The following is a 17,615-nucleotide window of genomic DNA, read 5'->3' on the forward strand; positions in this document are numbered from 1 at the left end:
AAACTAAACTATCAATCATAATTTTTTTTATTCCTAAAAATCTCTGCCACTTTCTTTACTATCTGTGGCAAATTTTTCTGAATTTAAAACCATGCTACAGATTTTGCTCTCCATTAGTTGATTGGGGCTCTGTCATCGCAATGAAGAACTTCTGTTATATCACCACTTCTCCACATTTCTTCATAAAATCCACTGATTGGAAAATTTCGCTTTTGGTTTGTAATACCTGAAAGCCTTAAAATTTGTGGCTATCATCATAAAGCTTAGCTAATGTCCACTATACAGTATTGGTGATGTATCATGAAATTGGTAACTAAACACTTTTTCTGATAAATTTTATCTTGCTTTTGTCGCCCACTGATGAAGTTAAGCTTTAATTATATTAGTTATTATATTTACATCTATTTTCTGCACATGCCTAAAGCTTAGTTGAGTCCTGAATAAATAAAGTCTCAAATATACTTAATACTTATTCAGGGTCAGTGCTAGACATTTTGCAGCCCAGTGCAGTCTCTGTGGGTCAAACATTCTGCTGCCAAGTACCTCCTTAAATTCTAAAAATTTTGATGCTTCTAAATTTTGTATCCCAAAGCCTTCAGTAAATTTTAAAGACCTTGCCAACCCTTAATTTGTTGCTTAGTGCTTCTGTAAATTCTAAAAATTTTGCTCCCCTTAAAATTCTTCTGCCCGGTGTGGACACACCAGGTCTGGTACCAGTCTTGGGCTTCCTGAATAATAAATCAGTTATTCTCAATACAAACTTGTGACATATGTAAATGTAATCTTGTGAATCTAAATGTAATCTTGTGACATATGAGTATCATTTACAAAATTTATTTTTTGCACATTGAAAGAAATTTTTGCTGAATTTCTTCTCATCAACACACTCTACATTTCATAGTTGAAGACTTCATCAAAGGAAGTCTGCAATCATTGCCAAGTGTAATGTCAACATAAAAAGGTTAGCATACTCTTTGGTACTCAGTCACTATTAAAATCAAAGTAATCAGTGCCCCTCCTGGGTTTGCATACACCAGCTTAGTAGTATACTATAGCAGTAGCAGCTCAGGGGCGGATCAACACCAACCTGATTCCTACAGCCAAAAAGGACAGTTTATGCTGTCCTGGATGGTCATGGAGTCAGCCATCTAAGTGGGCTAGCGTGACAGCCAGAAACACAGTCTATAGTTTGGCTCTGCCTCTTAGTGATCTCCAAGACCCATTGTTTGACAAGCACCTGGTACCTGGTTCAGTCTTGGGGAATGAAAGAGAAAGTTCTAAAAAGTGTGCATTGTGGATTTGAGGTCCCCATGGTTATAGCAAGTGATTTTGTTAAAATCCCTCTTTTGAGGCTTTTCTGCAAACATTGTCCTACACTTCCACCTAATAGCTTGTTCATGGGAGCTCCCCTTAGTTGCAGGGAAAAGGTTTCACAATATTTTATTGATAGACATCACTGCTGCAGTAGGTTATATCTCATAGTCGTTGATAGTCATGCAGTAATGAAAACAAAAAATAATAAAGATTGATTTGCCAGGTTGGCATCAGTGCTGAAGTGAAATTAAGAACTGGTATTCTTGTTTTATTCATACACCTATTATATACTAGACCGAGCATAGCCATTCAAAACAGGGTGAAAAAGCGATACGGGAATGAGCTGCAGGAGTTTGGGCATGAAATGGAACTGAACCCAGACTTTGGCACACTATCGCCACGGCTGGCGATTTTTTTCCCTTCTTTTCTCTCAGTTCGAAATGCAAACTTAGAAAGATGTCATTTCACAGAAGCTGCCATTGAATTTGTAGAAGTTAAATCGATAAACTCCAGCTAAAATTAATAATTTCCCTAAAATTGGACACTTTATTTCAAAATTTAACAGGATAATTTTCATGCTGTAGAATAACATTTTGTAATATAATGTCCATCGGCATCTACAAAATTAAAAATAAAATTAAAAAAACTGGAAAGAAAAAACTAAATTATTAATAATCTGAAATTAAAAATAAAAAAATTTCAGTGATAGATTCAAATGAAGAACGATTCTTGACAAATTTAGTATCGTAAAATATAAATTTTATACAAGAAAAACATTTTATTGTAATTAACGTTAAGTTAACTATAAGGAATTTTATTTCAATCACAATGCATATATTATACTGAATATAACTAAAAAAACTTGCACTTTCCAAATAAATAACGTCTAATGACATCTAATCATAATTACATATAGCTTTCTTTACAACACAATAAATGCATAAAAATAATTTTTGGGTAAGATTTTAAGGTAATTTTAATAAGAAGGTAAAATTTAAATAATGTTCATTATTTTTAAAAGAGAAACTTAAAAGTATTAAAGTTTTAAAATTTAACTGTTATATAATGACTATTTTCTTAATACTTAACAAATTCTTAATATTAAAATAAATGCCAGAAACATGATATAAGAAAAAAAATACATGATTGAAAGTAAACATGTTTGTTATATTTGGATGAAAGAAAAGGGGATAAAATAAGGTCATTCATGTTAAAAAAAAAGCATAATTTTATGCAGTTCTTACACAGTGTATTACATTGATATTACTAAGTATTAAATACATACATTACTACTTCGTATATGTCCGCATAAGCAAACGTATACAAAGAATATATAAACAAACGCATTTAAAGCAAAGTCTGTTGGCCTATAAAAAATATCGCCAAAGCAGAATACTAATTAAAATTATATCAGATTACTAAAATTTTAAATTTTTTTTCAGAACACAGTTATTAAAAACATACATATATATTAAGATACTTTTATTTAAATGTTATTTCAAGTATGCATATATTATATAAAATTAGAAAATCTATTTTTATTAGAAAACAGCAAGTAAAGTGGATAAAACCTCTACAGTTTATAAAAAATAAGTTTTAAAACTTTAGAAAAAGCTCCCCTGTGAAATGTTACTCCTCCACCTTTCACGTATCTAGAATTACATCCATATGCGGAGCACGAAAGTACCATTTTTGAAGTCCGAAACAATGCGCGTTCTCGCAAAACACTTGCTTCTCACAAATTCTCCATAGAACTGTAATGGTGAGGAAGATTTGCGGGAAATACTATTTGGGAAATGTTCCATATGCCACGTGGTTCACATTCCTGTTCCTCCTCAGGGTTGCCGTTTCTCTCTGTAGTACATTACAGCTCTATGGTTTTATTATGAAAAAATACCAAATGTGCAAGTGATAAGCAGAAAAAAAAGGTTGCTGGTGATCCAGAGGTCTCGATTTTAGATCATTCCAGATATTGGATATCTGGATTTCGGATTTTGAACTGCATAAATAATAGAATATGAATTTAAATGTAAAACTCTCGAGGGTCTCTTACCTTCCAAAGGAATGTCTTTCATAGAATTTTGAAGGCAAAGTGAATACGAATGTAGCCAATGTAATTCCTCCAAAATCAAATTCAATTTTAAATAACAGTCATTTAGCTATTTTACATGCTTAGTTACTGCTGGGTTCTGTATTTTGCCTAAACTACGTAGTAAGATAAATATTATGAATTTTTTTTTTAAGATACTGTTACACTCTACTAAAAAATACAACGTGAAATTAATTTAAAATGCACAATCAGATAACATAAAGCAGCTATACTTTACGGCATTGCATTAATTAGATTATGTCAAAGCGCACTATGGTCTGCTTCAAGGATAGGATCCCTTGATAAAGACATTTATAAGCGAAACTGGCTCATATTCACACTACTCATAGGGAAAAACCACAAAAACAGCTAAGCAGCTACTCCATTTTGAACTTTGTCAGGATTTGAATTGTTCAGCAGTCTCTTCTCTTCAGTTGGTGCCAGTAAGTACAACAATAATACAGCAACAATAATACAGCGATGCGTATGTAACTAGTAAACAGGGCCAGCACCACAGCTGGTGCAACCATATCAGGTGCCAGAATTTAGAGGCAGCAAAGAATTTTAGAATTCAGAGGTACCAGGCAGGAAATTTTAGGGATGGCAAAATTTGGAAAACTTAGAAGCAGAACTTAAAAGTAGCAAAGAATTTTAGAATTCAGAGGTACAAGGCAGGAAATTTTAGGGATGGCAAAATTTGGAACAAAATGCATAGCGCCGGCCCTGGTGAAAAAAAAGTACAAATTATTGTATGCATAATGCAGTAACTTAGTGGCAACTGGATAAGACAAAAAAAAAACTTTTTTTACAATATTACAAATCAAGGGGGAAAATAATATGTTAGACTGTTCACTAACTTCAATAAGAAATACCTAGTTACACAGGTAATAAGATAGGATAATACACATTTAAATTTATTCAAATTCCACATGTACACTGCACAAAAAAAAGGTGGGACAGTTCTATATCTCCGGTTCAACTGGGCCAATTGACGAAATTCACCTTGCGTTTTTCAAGTCTTGAAAGCACAACTTAGGGTATGTATTAGGTTTATATACAGCATTGTTTTAACATAGGTACTTTGATACTAAATTGGACTTTCTCTGAAATGACATGCCAATTTTGTCAATCGGCCCAGTAGAATGGGAGATATAGAACTGTTTCATTTTTTTTGGCGGGAGGGGGGGGGGACTCAGTGCACCTATTTGTAAACGAATTATAAGCAACATTTATTTTCAGTGAACTTCATTAAAATAGATAAACAAGTAAAAGAAAATTTTTCGTTGAATAGTTCAAATAAATATAGCCCGAGTTATTGTTCTAAAAGTTCATGTCAACTAAAATTTAAAGTAAACATACTCTAATCAGATTAAATCAGTCTATACTCACATGTATCCATATCTTTTGGTTCTGCATAACAACCATCAACTTTTAACATATCAATACCCCACTCAGCAAATGTTAAAGCATCTATATCATAATATCCATAGCTTCCTGGATAACCAGCACATGTTTTTACCCCACAGTCTGTATAAATTCCCAACTTCAAACCTTTAGAATGTACCTAGAAAAGAAAAGGAGGGAAAAAAACTTGTCTTCAATCAAATATATTTCTTGAAATATAAAGAGATTGGCAGCAATGAGAAAATATAAATTCCTGAATTTTTAATGCTTATTACACAGCAGATTATTTAAGCCCTAACATATTCTATCCATAGACTGGCTAGCCAATGTATGGAACTCTGACCTATTGGGACTTGGTCAGTCACACTCACTTGAAGTCTCGAGAAGCTTCAGCTTCTGATATCCAATAAGCGAGATGGAGACTGCCACTTTTTCTTGTTTATGCTTCGTTTCAGACAGTTAATTGTGAAATCTGCTGTGTGCATTCTGTTGCATTGTATCATATTGAATTATTACATAAAACAACATCTGCTATATTACATATGTTCAATTATTATACAATACAAGAACACGGTATAATATTTATAACATGACCATAGCAAATTACGAGCCTGCTGATTACTAGTGCTACCATTTTTTAATTATATTACGATGTACTTTATATAAAATTCTGTATGTCTAATATTTTCAGTATGATTTAAGATTCAATTCATTTTGAAAAACTTAAAAGAATTAGAAGTATTATAATCATTCATTAATGTATACTTTGCTTAATTTTTTAATATATTTTACAGCAGGTTTTATCATATTTATGTGCATACTTTTTTTTTTTTTTTTTTTACTTCCATTGAATTTCAGTTAAGAGAGATAATATCAGTTATTCAATTCACTTACCATTTTATAATGTAAACACAGAGCTAACAATAATGGGAAAAGAAAAGAGTTCAACATTTGGATGAAGGTTTAAAAGAAGAATCCAAATGTTGTCCCTCTCTATCCACTATAGCTGGTTATCCCACAGAATGGCTGTTGCTGTCAACAGGTAAATTGAAATTATCACTTAGATCAGCAGTTTTTTTTTTTTTTTTTTTTTTTTTTTTTTCCAGCCCAAAGAACGTTAGCCCAGAAGGGCTATTAATTTTGTTTTGGCATTTTGTGTCGAAAACTTTAAATGTCCATTTCATATATCTGATTGTTGCCCCTAAATATTGTTGCCCTGTGTTATATTTAAAGAAATTAAATGATGAAGAATCTGCATAAATATATGTATGTTTCTTGCATTGTGATAAAACAATGGTACCCAGAACCATCAAATTTTCAATAACGTAATCCTCCACCGAATATGGGCATTTGGTACCGCTAACTTGGAATATGTTTTATTATTGATTTCATATTTTGTAAGACTTTAACGAATTTTTGATTAACAAACTCGACAATTTTAAAGCGAGCAATGGCAACACCGTACCGGGAGGGCAAACATTTTTATCTCCAAGAAAATGTACTACTAATTTATTTAAGTTTCTATATATTAATATAAGTTTCAACATTTCAGTTTATTTATGTTTTCATTGTTTTGCTAGAAAAGAAAAAATGATATATGTATACCAGTGGTGTGCTGTAGTTTTTACCATAAAGGTATGAAGAAAAATTATAATCTTTTCCAAGACAACCACACACAGAAAATGATGGCGATCATCTTAGAGAAGTTAAATTCAGTACTATAGTTTATTTATGTTCTCCACAATGCTGATCACTTTCAGAAGTGATCATTTTAAAGAGGTGGTTATTATTACTGTTTACTGTATTTTGAGTATGAAGACTAATGAGTATAATAATGGTTAAAATACACTGATAAATTTATGAAAATTGCATGAAGGTAAAGTGATACCATACCATAATAAATAAATATTTTTTTCAATCAGATGGATTTCATGATAAATAATTAGTTAAAAACATTCTATATCAAAAAGAGTATTTTTATTAATACATATTCTGAAATTATATAAATATTCTATTTTGAATGATAGCTATAATGTTTCATGCTTGTATAAATGACAGCATGTGGAGCAGATCTACATTTTAACATTATTTTTGAGTCTTTTAAAAATATATTATCCCAAAGAATACTGCAGATAAGCGATCAAAACCATAGGGTTGTGACACTAACACTGAATGCTAAAGTAAAAATGAATTTCTTTTACACTCATTTTAAAGTTTTGTGATGCTTAAAAGAATAATGAGCCAGATCTTTTTTATTCTCTATAAGAATGAAAAACTTTCCAAGTTGTAGATTTTAACTGCTGATATATATATCCGTTTTGAATAATAAAATTGATAGATTAATGACATACATAAAACTGATACATAATCAACTTATCAAATATCGGATTTGCAGAGCACCTTAAATAAATTTTCTTGTCTAGAAAAATATTAACAAATCCTCTTAGATAGCAGAATGGTTTTAAAACAGTTCTAATTTAATTAAAAAAATTCTCTTTATTAAATCTAAAAATTGGATTTCTTAAGTGGTTCAAAATTCACACTAATATTAATGTAATATATGCCTTATTAAGCTTTCTGTTTTTAATCATTGAAGTTATTTTAAAGTTATTTAACTTTCTTACAAATTATTAGAAACGTTTTAATATTTTTTCTGTTTTCCAGTTACCCTACCTGATGTACTTTGGCATACATTTAATTTCTAATACACATTTAATTAATAAGTTCATAATTATCAGCATCTGCAGAATTTTCATAATTAACCGAAAAACTCCCTTATATTCATATCATGGGATTTTTCAGTTCCCATTTAATCCATTCCTTTTTCACATTTTGTTGCATTGTATTCAAGTTTTCATGCATGTAGAATTCATATATTTTGTACTGTATTTATGCCAATTTATATTTAAATGATAATTTTTATAAATTCTTGCATCATAACTCTAGTGAACAGAAGGTGTTTCTAACATTTTGGTAAATCTTCAGTATAATCAATCCTCAGCATGCAGCTTATTTTCTAATCTAGTTTAAGGCTGAATTATTTGTAAACAAAGAGGATCATTAAATCACGCTAATAATATTTCTAACTGTTGTAATTTATAATGCAACGAGTTCATGTGATTTATAACATAATTCATCTTTAATTTTTTTGCAGTATTGACATTAACAGCAGATACTGATAATGCTACACATTTAGATTACAATGGTTTAGATTGTCATTGCCTTCTTCATTAATGCTTTTATGCTACATTTCTAATATTTCATAATGGCATACAGATTTTATCACAGTTTAATTCATACACCAAACACGTAAACCTATAATTCAGCCCACTTTTGTTCTTATATGTGTTGTATCTTCTATTTTCTTTAATATATTGTTCATTCTAATTTCAGAAGGTCTTACGATCAAGTAGAAAAGTCACTAAACATTGGTAGTTCGACCCGAGTTTCTAATCCCAGAGATACCACAGCTTTTTCTTTCTTTGTATGTATTTACTGTGGAAAAATGTATTGTAAAAATTTCAGTTCATGAAGTAAAAATACTTTTTAAATTTATTCTTTAAAAATACTGCAAAAATTTTCACCTTTGCCTTAGCATATCTCTTTACAAATCCCTTTAATAAGAAAAAATAAGCAAATAAATTAACTCGGTTTCTGTGATTGATACCTCAGTGTAAATTATATGTAACTTTTCCTAAAGCATAGAGTTTATATGGATATCAATAAATTATGGATTATTTCTCCATCTAATTTTCTTAACATGTTTACTCCAGAATATTCCTTTCATACTGTAGCGTTTAACTTTATGAGTGTTCTATAATCATTCAGTTTCTCTAGCTATGACAACGTTGCATACCTTCTGACAAGTAGTCATATTTTTAATTACTGTATTTTAATTCCTGTTGACTATCTGTACATTATTCACTTGTGAAACAAGAGCAACTTTTATTTTATATGCAGATCTACGTAAAATAGCAATAAAACTTCAGTTATGCGAAGATTCTGATCGATTATTTGTTTTAGATTGAATGAAATTAAGCTTAATGTTGCTGTTAATTAGCTTGTTATTAATTTAATTATATGCTTCTAATTAATTATATGTTTAGATATTTCCAAGTATATTAAACAAACTTTTGCATCCCAATTTTTAATTTTTGGTTAAAAAAATAAGCTTTTATTTATTGAGAGACCTGATTGATTATATTAAATTTGCAGTTCTGTTTATCTAATTCTTTTATTCTAGATAAATGTTAGAAAAATCTTCTTAACATAATAATTTAAATTTATACGTCAGTATTCTAAACATATACACAGCACCAATTTCCTAGGTGTGAGATCTTAAATTTTGGAAACTTGCTTTTGATAAAGATCTGTAAAACTCTAATTTTGGAGCACTGAAAAATAACTGCTTGAGATGATTGTTTGATTGTAACTTAATTAATTCAAGCTGCAAATCCCCCTAATTGCCTCACAGTTTAGGTTGAATGTGAAAGGTGATGGCATATTGAAAATATCCAAGTCTGTTTGAATGGCACTGAAATTTTGAAATCAGAATTCAACAACAAGAAATTTTGGATATTCCCTGATCCGTGAACTTAATCGCACTAAAGGTTCCCCCCCCCACACTCCTCAGAACCAGGTGCGGAAGTTCAATGTCTGCTCTAACCCCTCAGAGAGAGAGGAAAAATCACCCATATGGAACTGGTTGTTAATTTGCTACCTACCAGTGGCTGCCTGTCACAGTGAGACATTTTCCAGGCATACCCGGGGATGCTACCACCCAGGGCTACTAGCATCACGCCACGTTAGGACATACCAGACCCCGAGGCCGGCCAATAAGTGACCTTCCCCAGGGCCTTCAGAACCACCAAATTTATAAATTTTATACCTCCCGTAACCGAAACAGCATAGGTACAGATCCTAGCCCGTAGCTTCACAGAGTTCTCTATATCGACCCTCAGGGGGGGGAATCAGAATTCAAAGTGCAGTTTTCTCAGGCCATCTACATAACTCTTAAGCTTAGCTCCATTTAACTGAGTGCACTAAGTTCAATTTAAAGCAATAAGATAAGTCATTCTTAGTTAGTTGCCCAGCAAACAGGCCAAGTTTTAGTTTAAAACCTTTGAGATGAACCCAGATATTGTCAATAAATTGATTTCTTTCCTGCATCTTGACACTTAAATTGTTCATGTAATGAAGATGATCTGAAAAAAAAATGTGAAGTTCAAAATTCATGCTGTATCTTCCAACATTTCCCACTCCATAGAACAGTTTCTCATGGAAGAAAGATATGTCATCTTTCAGCAGCCAAACTCGCACGAAAACACATTCTGTACTATGTCACTTTACTTTCATGTAATGCAGCGTATTGGGGTATTCGAATTGCAGAGACTGAAGAAAATCCCAAAACTGCTTGTGGACAAATCATGATATTAAATAGTATTTACGAACCTCATAATTACATCAAGCATATGTCTCATATTCAATGCAGATTTACAGAGTGCATATAGATGTATAACACAATGTGAAAGAAAATATTGTTCCTAGGATAGATTTGACTAAAGAGTCCAAGAAATCCACATTTTTTCCCTCTTATATTGGGTGCTCCATCGGGCATGATATTTACATATATTTGTCACAGGTACTTTCAAAACTGGAAGTACTTCCAGAATTCAGGAAAAATATCAAATCCCATTGTAGTTCCCTACCACATGCATACCAGTTCCTCAGTTATTTCAAAATTTTCATGAACACCTCTTATAAATAATATTAATTGAGCAGTATCATTTAAATTAGTGCTTTCATCCATAGCCATACAGCAGAATTTAAACTGGCCAATCTTTGACTCTAAATGTAATATCAAATTTTTACTGATGGCTTCAACTTTAGAAGTTTACTGTTTTTCGACATAAGCTTACAATCTCAAAATCATTTTTCTTATCACTTTTCTATCTTCAGTAACTGAAACAAGCAACAAACGACATTAGACTTTTTAATAATTTTATCACTATTCACAATGACAATATCTGTCCACTATCTTTCCATTCAACAACAGACATAATCACTAATATTAGAACTTATACACACAGACAAGTATAGAGACATTAATCTATTCAATAAAAGGCACCATTAGCCATCCTTCTTCATCAATATTTGCTTAGAACTAGTAAAGGTTACTTTATTGTGAAATTAAAATTTCCACATTTATTAAAAAAGAAAAGAGAGAAAGAAGAAAAGGCAAGACAGAGAAAAAGAGTACTTTATTCCTTTACAAACATTATCAATAAATATCAATATCAGGGAAATTTTCAAGGCTAGCTATATGTTATACGTGTCTGTGCTCATGCCAGAACAGAAAAGTACTTAACAAATACAGTGTAAAAGGTCAGTGCAATTAAATAATACACTGCTTTTACAAAAACTCACTTTCTGTGCTGAATACATGGCATCCCTTTCTGTTTTGGCATGAAATATATATATATGCTATATAGTAATACGGTTGAACCTCGAGTTATGAGCATCTCTTTAAACGAGAAATTCGAGACACGAGGAAAGTATGAGCGAAAAATTAATCTCTAAATAGGAGCATCGACTCAAGTAATGAGCAAGGAGCCAGGCTGTTGGTATGAGTGGTGCCATTTTCAAATCCAGCTTGACTAGGGAAATCTTGTCAGATCACCCAGTGTTCTTTGATCTACGTGTTTGTGCACTTGTGAGATAATTGTTTTTTTTTACATTTAACGTGAAAATAATTATTTTTCGATGCCTTCCAAGAAAATTGTTGCCTCATATAGTGCTGCAAAGAAAAAGAAGGAAGCCATGGCCATTAAAATTAAGAAAGAAATTATAGATACATATAAACATAGTGTAAGAGTGACAGAATTAGCAAAGATTTATGGCCATTCAACATTGACGATCTGTACTATTCTAAAGAAGGAAAAAATTTAAAAACTTGATGTGTCCAAAGGAGTTACCGTTACTGCCAAGCGCCACATAAAATTCCTAGAAGATGTTGAGAAGCTGTTGTTGGTGTGGATTAACGAGAAGCAGTTAAAAGGCGATTCGATGTCGGAAGCTATATAAAGATAAACTACGGTGATATTATTTACCAGTGTTATTCATTAGAAAAATTTATTTTTATGTTGATATTTTTGGGGATGTGGAATGGATAAACTGAATTTCCATTGTTTTCAATGGAGAAGTTTGTTTCTAGATACGAGAAATTTGCTAGACGAGGTCAATGCTGGAACGAATTAAACTCATATCTCGAGGTTCCACTGTATTTAACACATAATGTTATATATTATTGTACTATACAATAATAATATAAGAAATATATTCTACAAATACAATGCATTTCTTAAATTTCTGATGGGTCAGACAGAATCTTCAGGTGGTCTCGAGTTGGCCCACAAGCTGTAGTTTGCCTATCTGTAGTTTAAAGGTATCTGATATAAAGTACAGTACAAAGTCTAAGATCCAGATTTTGGATTTTTCCAGATATTAGATCATCAGTTTAAATTTGAGCTTTGAATGTGTGTAGAAAGATGGTGTGTAGAAATTAAAAAAATTAAATGCATGAAATCATGATTTATGAAATAATGAAGCATAATAATTATCTAAAGGGTATCAAAATTTACAAAAAAAAAAAAAAAAAAAAAAAAGAAAAGCTTAAAATTTCTTTGTTTACTTTATTACATATTTCTTTCAATGTAAGTTGTTTAAACTGCTTCATTTTTATGCTAATACTTTCTCTTTAATTCTGTAGACAGACGTAATTTCTTGTTCAGTTACAAAGTTCCATTGTTGAAGTCCTGTAATTCGAGAATGTCAAGAATTCTGACTAACTTGTCAATCGAAATTTTTTCATTTTCAGTAACCTCTCTGTCACTTTTTTCACTATTGGTAGTGGCATTTTCTGGATCTAGAATCCATACTACAGATTTCACCATCAGTTAATTGATTGATGATTGAGGAGCATTGTCATTGCAATGAAAATCTTCTTTTACATTATCTTCATTTATTCGCACTTGTTCATATTCTGTTACAAAGCTTATTAACTGGAAAGTTTCACCTTTGGTTTGCAATATCCGAACACCTTTGAATTTGTGGCTATCATCATAAAATTTTAGCTATCGTTCACTATACAAATTTGGCTATGTATTATGAGATTGGAGATTAAAGACAAGCTGTTCTGCTAAATTTTATCTTGCTTCTATCGCACAATGAGACAGTGAAGCCTGAATTGTATTAGTTATTTATTATATATACAAGTGGTGATCAAATGAAAAGGTACGAAACGACACGGTGGGTACAAATGTAGACTTTATTCAAAATATACACCATAGGCCTGAGCACAACGATCCCCCTGATGAACAAGCTGCAGGATTCCTTGTTCCCAGAATTCCTGTGGCTGTGACAAGACCCAATCCTTCACAGCGTCCTTGAGTATGTCGTCCAAGTTGAAGCGCTTCCCTTTCAGGTGTTTCTTCAGTGAATCAAACACATGGAAATCGCAGGGCGACATGTCCGGACTGTAGGGCGGATGGTCCAGTCTCCCACTTGAACTTGGCCACTTCCATGTGTGAGACTCTGGAGACGTGTGGATGTGCGTTATCATGGAGCAGAACCACACCCTCAGTGAGCAGCCCCGGTCTTTTGTTCTTGATGGACCTGCGTAGACGTCGAAGTGTCTCACAATACACATTGGAGTTAATGGTTTTTCTGTGATCCAGGAATTTCACAAGTAGCGGACCTTGAACGTCGAAAAAGACGGTGAGCAACACCTTACCTGCTGACGGCACGGCTTTGAACTTTTTAAGGGGAGGTGACGACGCATGCTTCCACTGCATGCTGTCTCGCTTTGTCTCTGGCTCGTAGTGATGGCATCAGGTTTCATCACCTGTGACGATCCGCTCCATGAAAGCGGGGTCTTCCTGATTACCGAAACAAATGTTGCAGTGCTAGCCCCATACGCAGTTCCTTTTGCTGGTCGGTGAGCTGCTTCGGAACCCAAGCACACACACCTTCCGATATCGCAACCTGTTGTGAACAATTGTCCACACGGTTCCATAGCTGACATCCACCTTCACCATTCGCAATGTGACACGCCGATCACTTCTCACTAGGTCGTCCACCTTGTCGAGATCGCTCGTGATGACAGTGTTTGCCTGGCCTGGTCTCGGATCATCACCCACACTCTCACAACCTGCGCGAAAACAGGCACTTCATTTTCTGACAGACTTGTCAGAGACACATTTCTCCCCATAAACTGTCGCCATCTGGCGATGAATAGCTGCCGGTTTCTCACCTTCCGCTGTCAGAAATCGGATAATATCTCGCTGCTCTTCAGTCGTCGAATTTTGCAACGCGAATGCCATCCTGTCCTCATACGCACTGCCGCATCATTATTTGGACGCCGCTTTTGATAAGAGCTCTGCTCTCTCCTGCGCATGCAGGCGACCTCGCATGCTTCGATCCCAGTCAGGGATTCCAATCGCATCCCAAGATGTCTCGCTACGTTCTCCCATGGCAGAATATGCAAATATTTAACTGTTATGTTTTTATGTCATTTCGCACCTTTTCATTTGATCACCCCTTGTATGTCAGCTTCTTGCACATGCTTAAGGCTGAGTCCTGAATACAAATTTATATATATATAAATTATCTAATTCGCAAGGTTTTGTTTTAGATATAATCTAGAGAAAATTCAATTGCTTTCAGACGTCCAAAATCACTTTTTTTTTTTTTTTTTTTTTTTTTTTGTTCATATAACAAAGTATTAAGCCAAGTTATATAAAAATTGCGAGAAATTTTAAGAATAAGAAAATATCGGGAGAAATATATTGTAAATCGGGTTGGCGGGAGAGCGGTGGAAAATCGAGAGGCTCCCGCCTAAATCGGGAGAGTTGGCAACTCTGCCTATGAATATCATTAACAAAGTCTATTTTTAGCATATGGAAAGACATTTTTGTTGAATTTTCCCTTGTCAACGTTTCTTAGCGCATTTAACTTAAATCTGTAATCATCACCAAGCATAATGTCAATGTAAAAGGTTACCATACTCTTAGTTATTCAATTACTAATATAAAAAAAAAATTAGGCATCGCTACGTAAGTCATTACTCAAGTTCTCATGTGTTGATAAACATACAATGATGAAAGCAAAATTCAGGGTATTTATAAAATCCCGGACCCATTTTGATGTTTAATAACTCATAAAATAATAAAGATAGATTAAAATTAATAACATAAATGGTTAGATAGACTCAAAAAGTTTCATGACCCTTGTCAATGAACTTCCATGTGTGCCCCTTCGTCGCACTTTCACGACAGGTACCGGCAAGCATGTCGGCATCCACAGAGGCTATTGCGGTTGTAATTCTGGCTTTTAGGTTATCAATGTTCGACACTCTCCTCCTGTAAAGGTTGTCCTTTACAAATACCCAAAGGAAAAAGTCAATAACATTGCAATAGTTGCCAAAAACAAAAGAGAGAAAAATGCAATTAATAAGCAGACGATATTTTGAAAAGTACAGATATTTAGACTGGAAAATGAAATTATCTGAAATTAACCACACATTCAGACGATATTTACAAAAGTAAAGATATTCAAATCTGAAAAGGAAAATATATGAGTTATTTCATCAAATAAATGCCCTGTTTGTTTATATCTTCATTATTTTACGAGTTATTAAACATTAGAATGGGTCCAGGACTTTATAAACAGCCTGTATAATAAATAATGATTCGCCAGGTTCTGGCATCAGGGTTATAAATATTAGTACAGGTGTAAAATCAAACATAGAATGTTTCAGTTTGAGGATGTATGCCAAGCAGATATGCAGCTATGGAGCCAAATTATTGACCATACAAATTTATGCTAAAATAATTGTTTCTGTAATAACGAAGTATTTTACTTAGTGCCGAAGTGAAATTAAGAATAGAGACTCTCCACATGTTTTATTATGCGTGGAGGGAGACTTAATGCTCATGGGTAAAGCATACCAAAAAATAATAAATAAAACTAAAAGTTATTGGTGGCTCTGAGGTCCGATTTTAGGTCATGCCGGATATTGGACGTCCAGATCTCGGACTTTATACTGCATTTAATTTTTCTTTTAAATTTAATCTGCCTCTTAATGCTTAACAAACTGAGCGATTTAAAAGCAATAAATGCAGTTCTTTGTTTCTTTTATTTATTGCCAGCTGTAACCACAAAATGACACTAGCTAGATTTATTATAAGCATTACATATTTATTTTTTTTCATGGTAACTATTTCAGGGGGATGGCTACACCAGCATCCAGTTACATGAAAAGTAAAATGGACAACAAAAGTGAGGTTTGAGAACAATAGCCCCTCCAGGCTAAAAAAACATATGGCAAAACTTGACACTACATCAGAAATTATAAAGATAGACTGTTTTTTAAAATATTGTAATTTTGTTATTGAAATTCATGTGGCACAAATGCGAAGAAAATTATGGGTTAATCTTTGAATTATGGTAACTCGGCAATTTTGTTTTTGGCGAAAATTTGGCGACCAACTCTGCTACAGCAACCCTCTATTTTTTTTTCGCCACCATTTTGTCTTCACGAAGTAAAGACATGTTTCTTTTCTTTTTATTTACTGAACACTTTTTCCAACAATCTGCTATCCGAATTACACTTATGCTAGAAATTTTATGGAACAAAACTGCTTAATCATGACACATATTAACTGCAAATTTGGGAAAAAGTGCAGAATCGCAAACTCCTTGCCGCGTTTTTCAGAATCGCACATACCCATAAACCATGTACACGTTGACTTATTTTTACTTAAAAAAACATCCCAGAATTGCACAAAAATGGCATTGCACACACTCTTAACTTTATCCATCTACACTGCTATTTTCTCATAAATTACAAAAATTTGCACGAAAATGCAGGAAAATTTTGTGAATCTTTAAACTCTGTAAAAAGCACATATATGAAATTACCTGATCGCAAAAAAGTATATACCCTTTCCAAGGATGAACATTTCCACGTATAAAATAAATAAAATATCCCAAAACTTTTACCTCTAAATTATCTATTATATTATAAACGTCACCAATGAATTTATACCGCAAACATTAAAAATGGTTACAAATACTTAGTGACAAATATTTAAATTATTTCCATGCACGTTTACTTCAATTGAAACGTATACCAAATCCCTACAAACATAAAATTCACAAAATAACTATCATTTAATTAAAATATAACTAAACCATGTACACGTCGACTTATTTTTACTTAAAAAAACATCCCAGAATTGCACAAAAAATGGCATTGCGCACACTCTTCACTATATCCATGTACACTGCTTTTTTCTCATAAATTAGAAAAATTTCACGAAAATGCATGAAAATTTTGTGAATCTTTAAATCCGATAAAAAGGACATATATGAAATTACCTGATTGCGAAAAAGTATATACCCTTTCCAAGGATGAACATTTGCACATATAAAATAAATAAAATATCCAAAAACTTTTACCTCTAAATTATCTATTATAAACGTCACCAACAAATTCATAACGCAAACATTAAAAATGGTTGCAAATACTTAGTGTCAAATACTTAAATTATTTCCATGCACGTTTACTTCCACTGAAACGTATACCAAATTGCTACAAACATATAATTCACAAAATAACTATCATTTAATTAAAATATAATTAAATAAAAAAACACTATTTAAAATATAAATAAGCACATACATTAAATTAATAAAAATTAGCTTACGATCCTAATTACTTTAAACTAAATCATTGCTACTAACAATT

At 32.6% G+C, this 17,615-nt stretch overlaps 1 protein-coding gene across 5 annotated transcripts in view; it reads right to left on the reverse strand.

Moving 5' to 3' along the window:
* Positions 1-17,615, reverse strand: part of LOC118202592 (alpha-N-acetylgalactosaminidase-like) — a 66,833-nt gene that overhangs the window by 33,304 nt on the left and 15,914 nt on the right. For all 5 annotated transcript variants that reach the window (XR_015038721.1, XM_035374761.2, XM_035374762.2 and 2 more), the window contains exon 4: positions 4,793-4,967. Coding sequence is in view for 4 of the 5 variants with exons in the window: in XM_035374761.2 (XP_035230652.1) it covers positions 4,793-4,967 (175 nt within the window). In the remaining variant the exon portion in view is untranslated. The remainder of the gene's footprint in view (positions 1-4,792; positions 4,968-17,615) is intronic.

Source organism: Stegodyphus dumicola, chromosome X1 (genome assembly GCF_044657685.1).
Source record: "Stegodyphus dumicola isolate Sdum_Otavi_A_Nest chromosome X1, ASM4465768v1".
In the NCBI taxonomy this organism is placed as follows: domain Eukaryota; kingdom Metazoa; phylum Arthropoda; class Arachnida; order Araneae; family Eresidae; genus Stegodyphus; species Stegodyphus dumicola.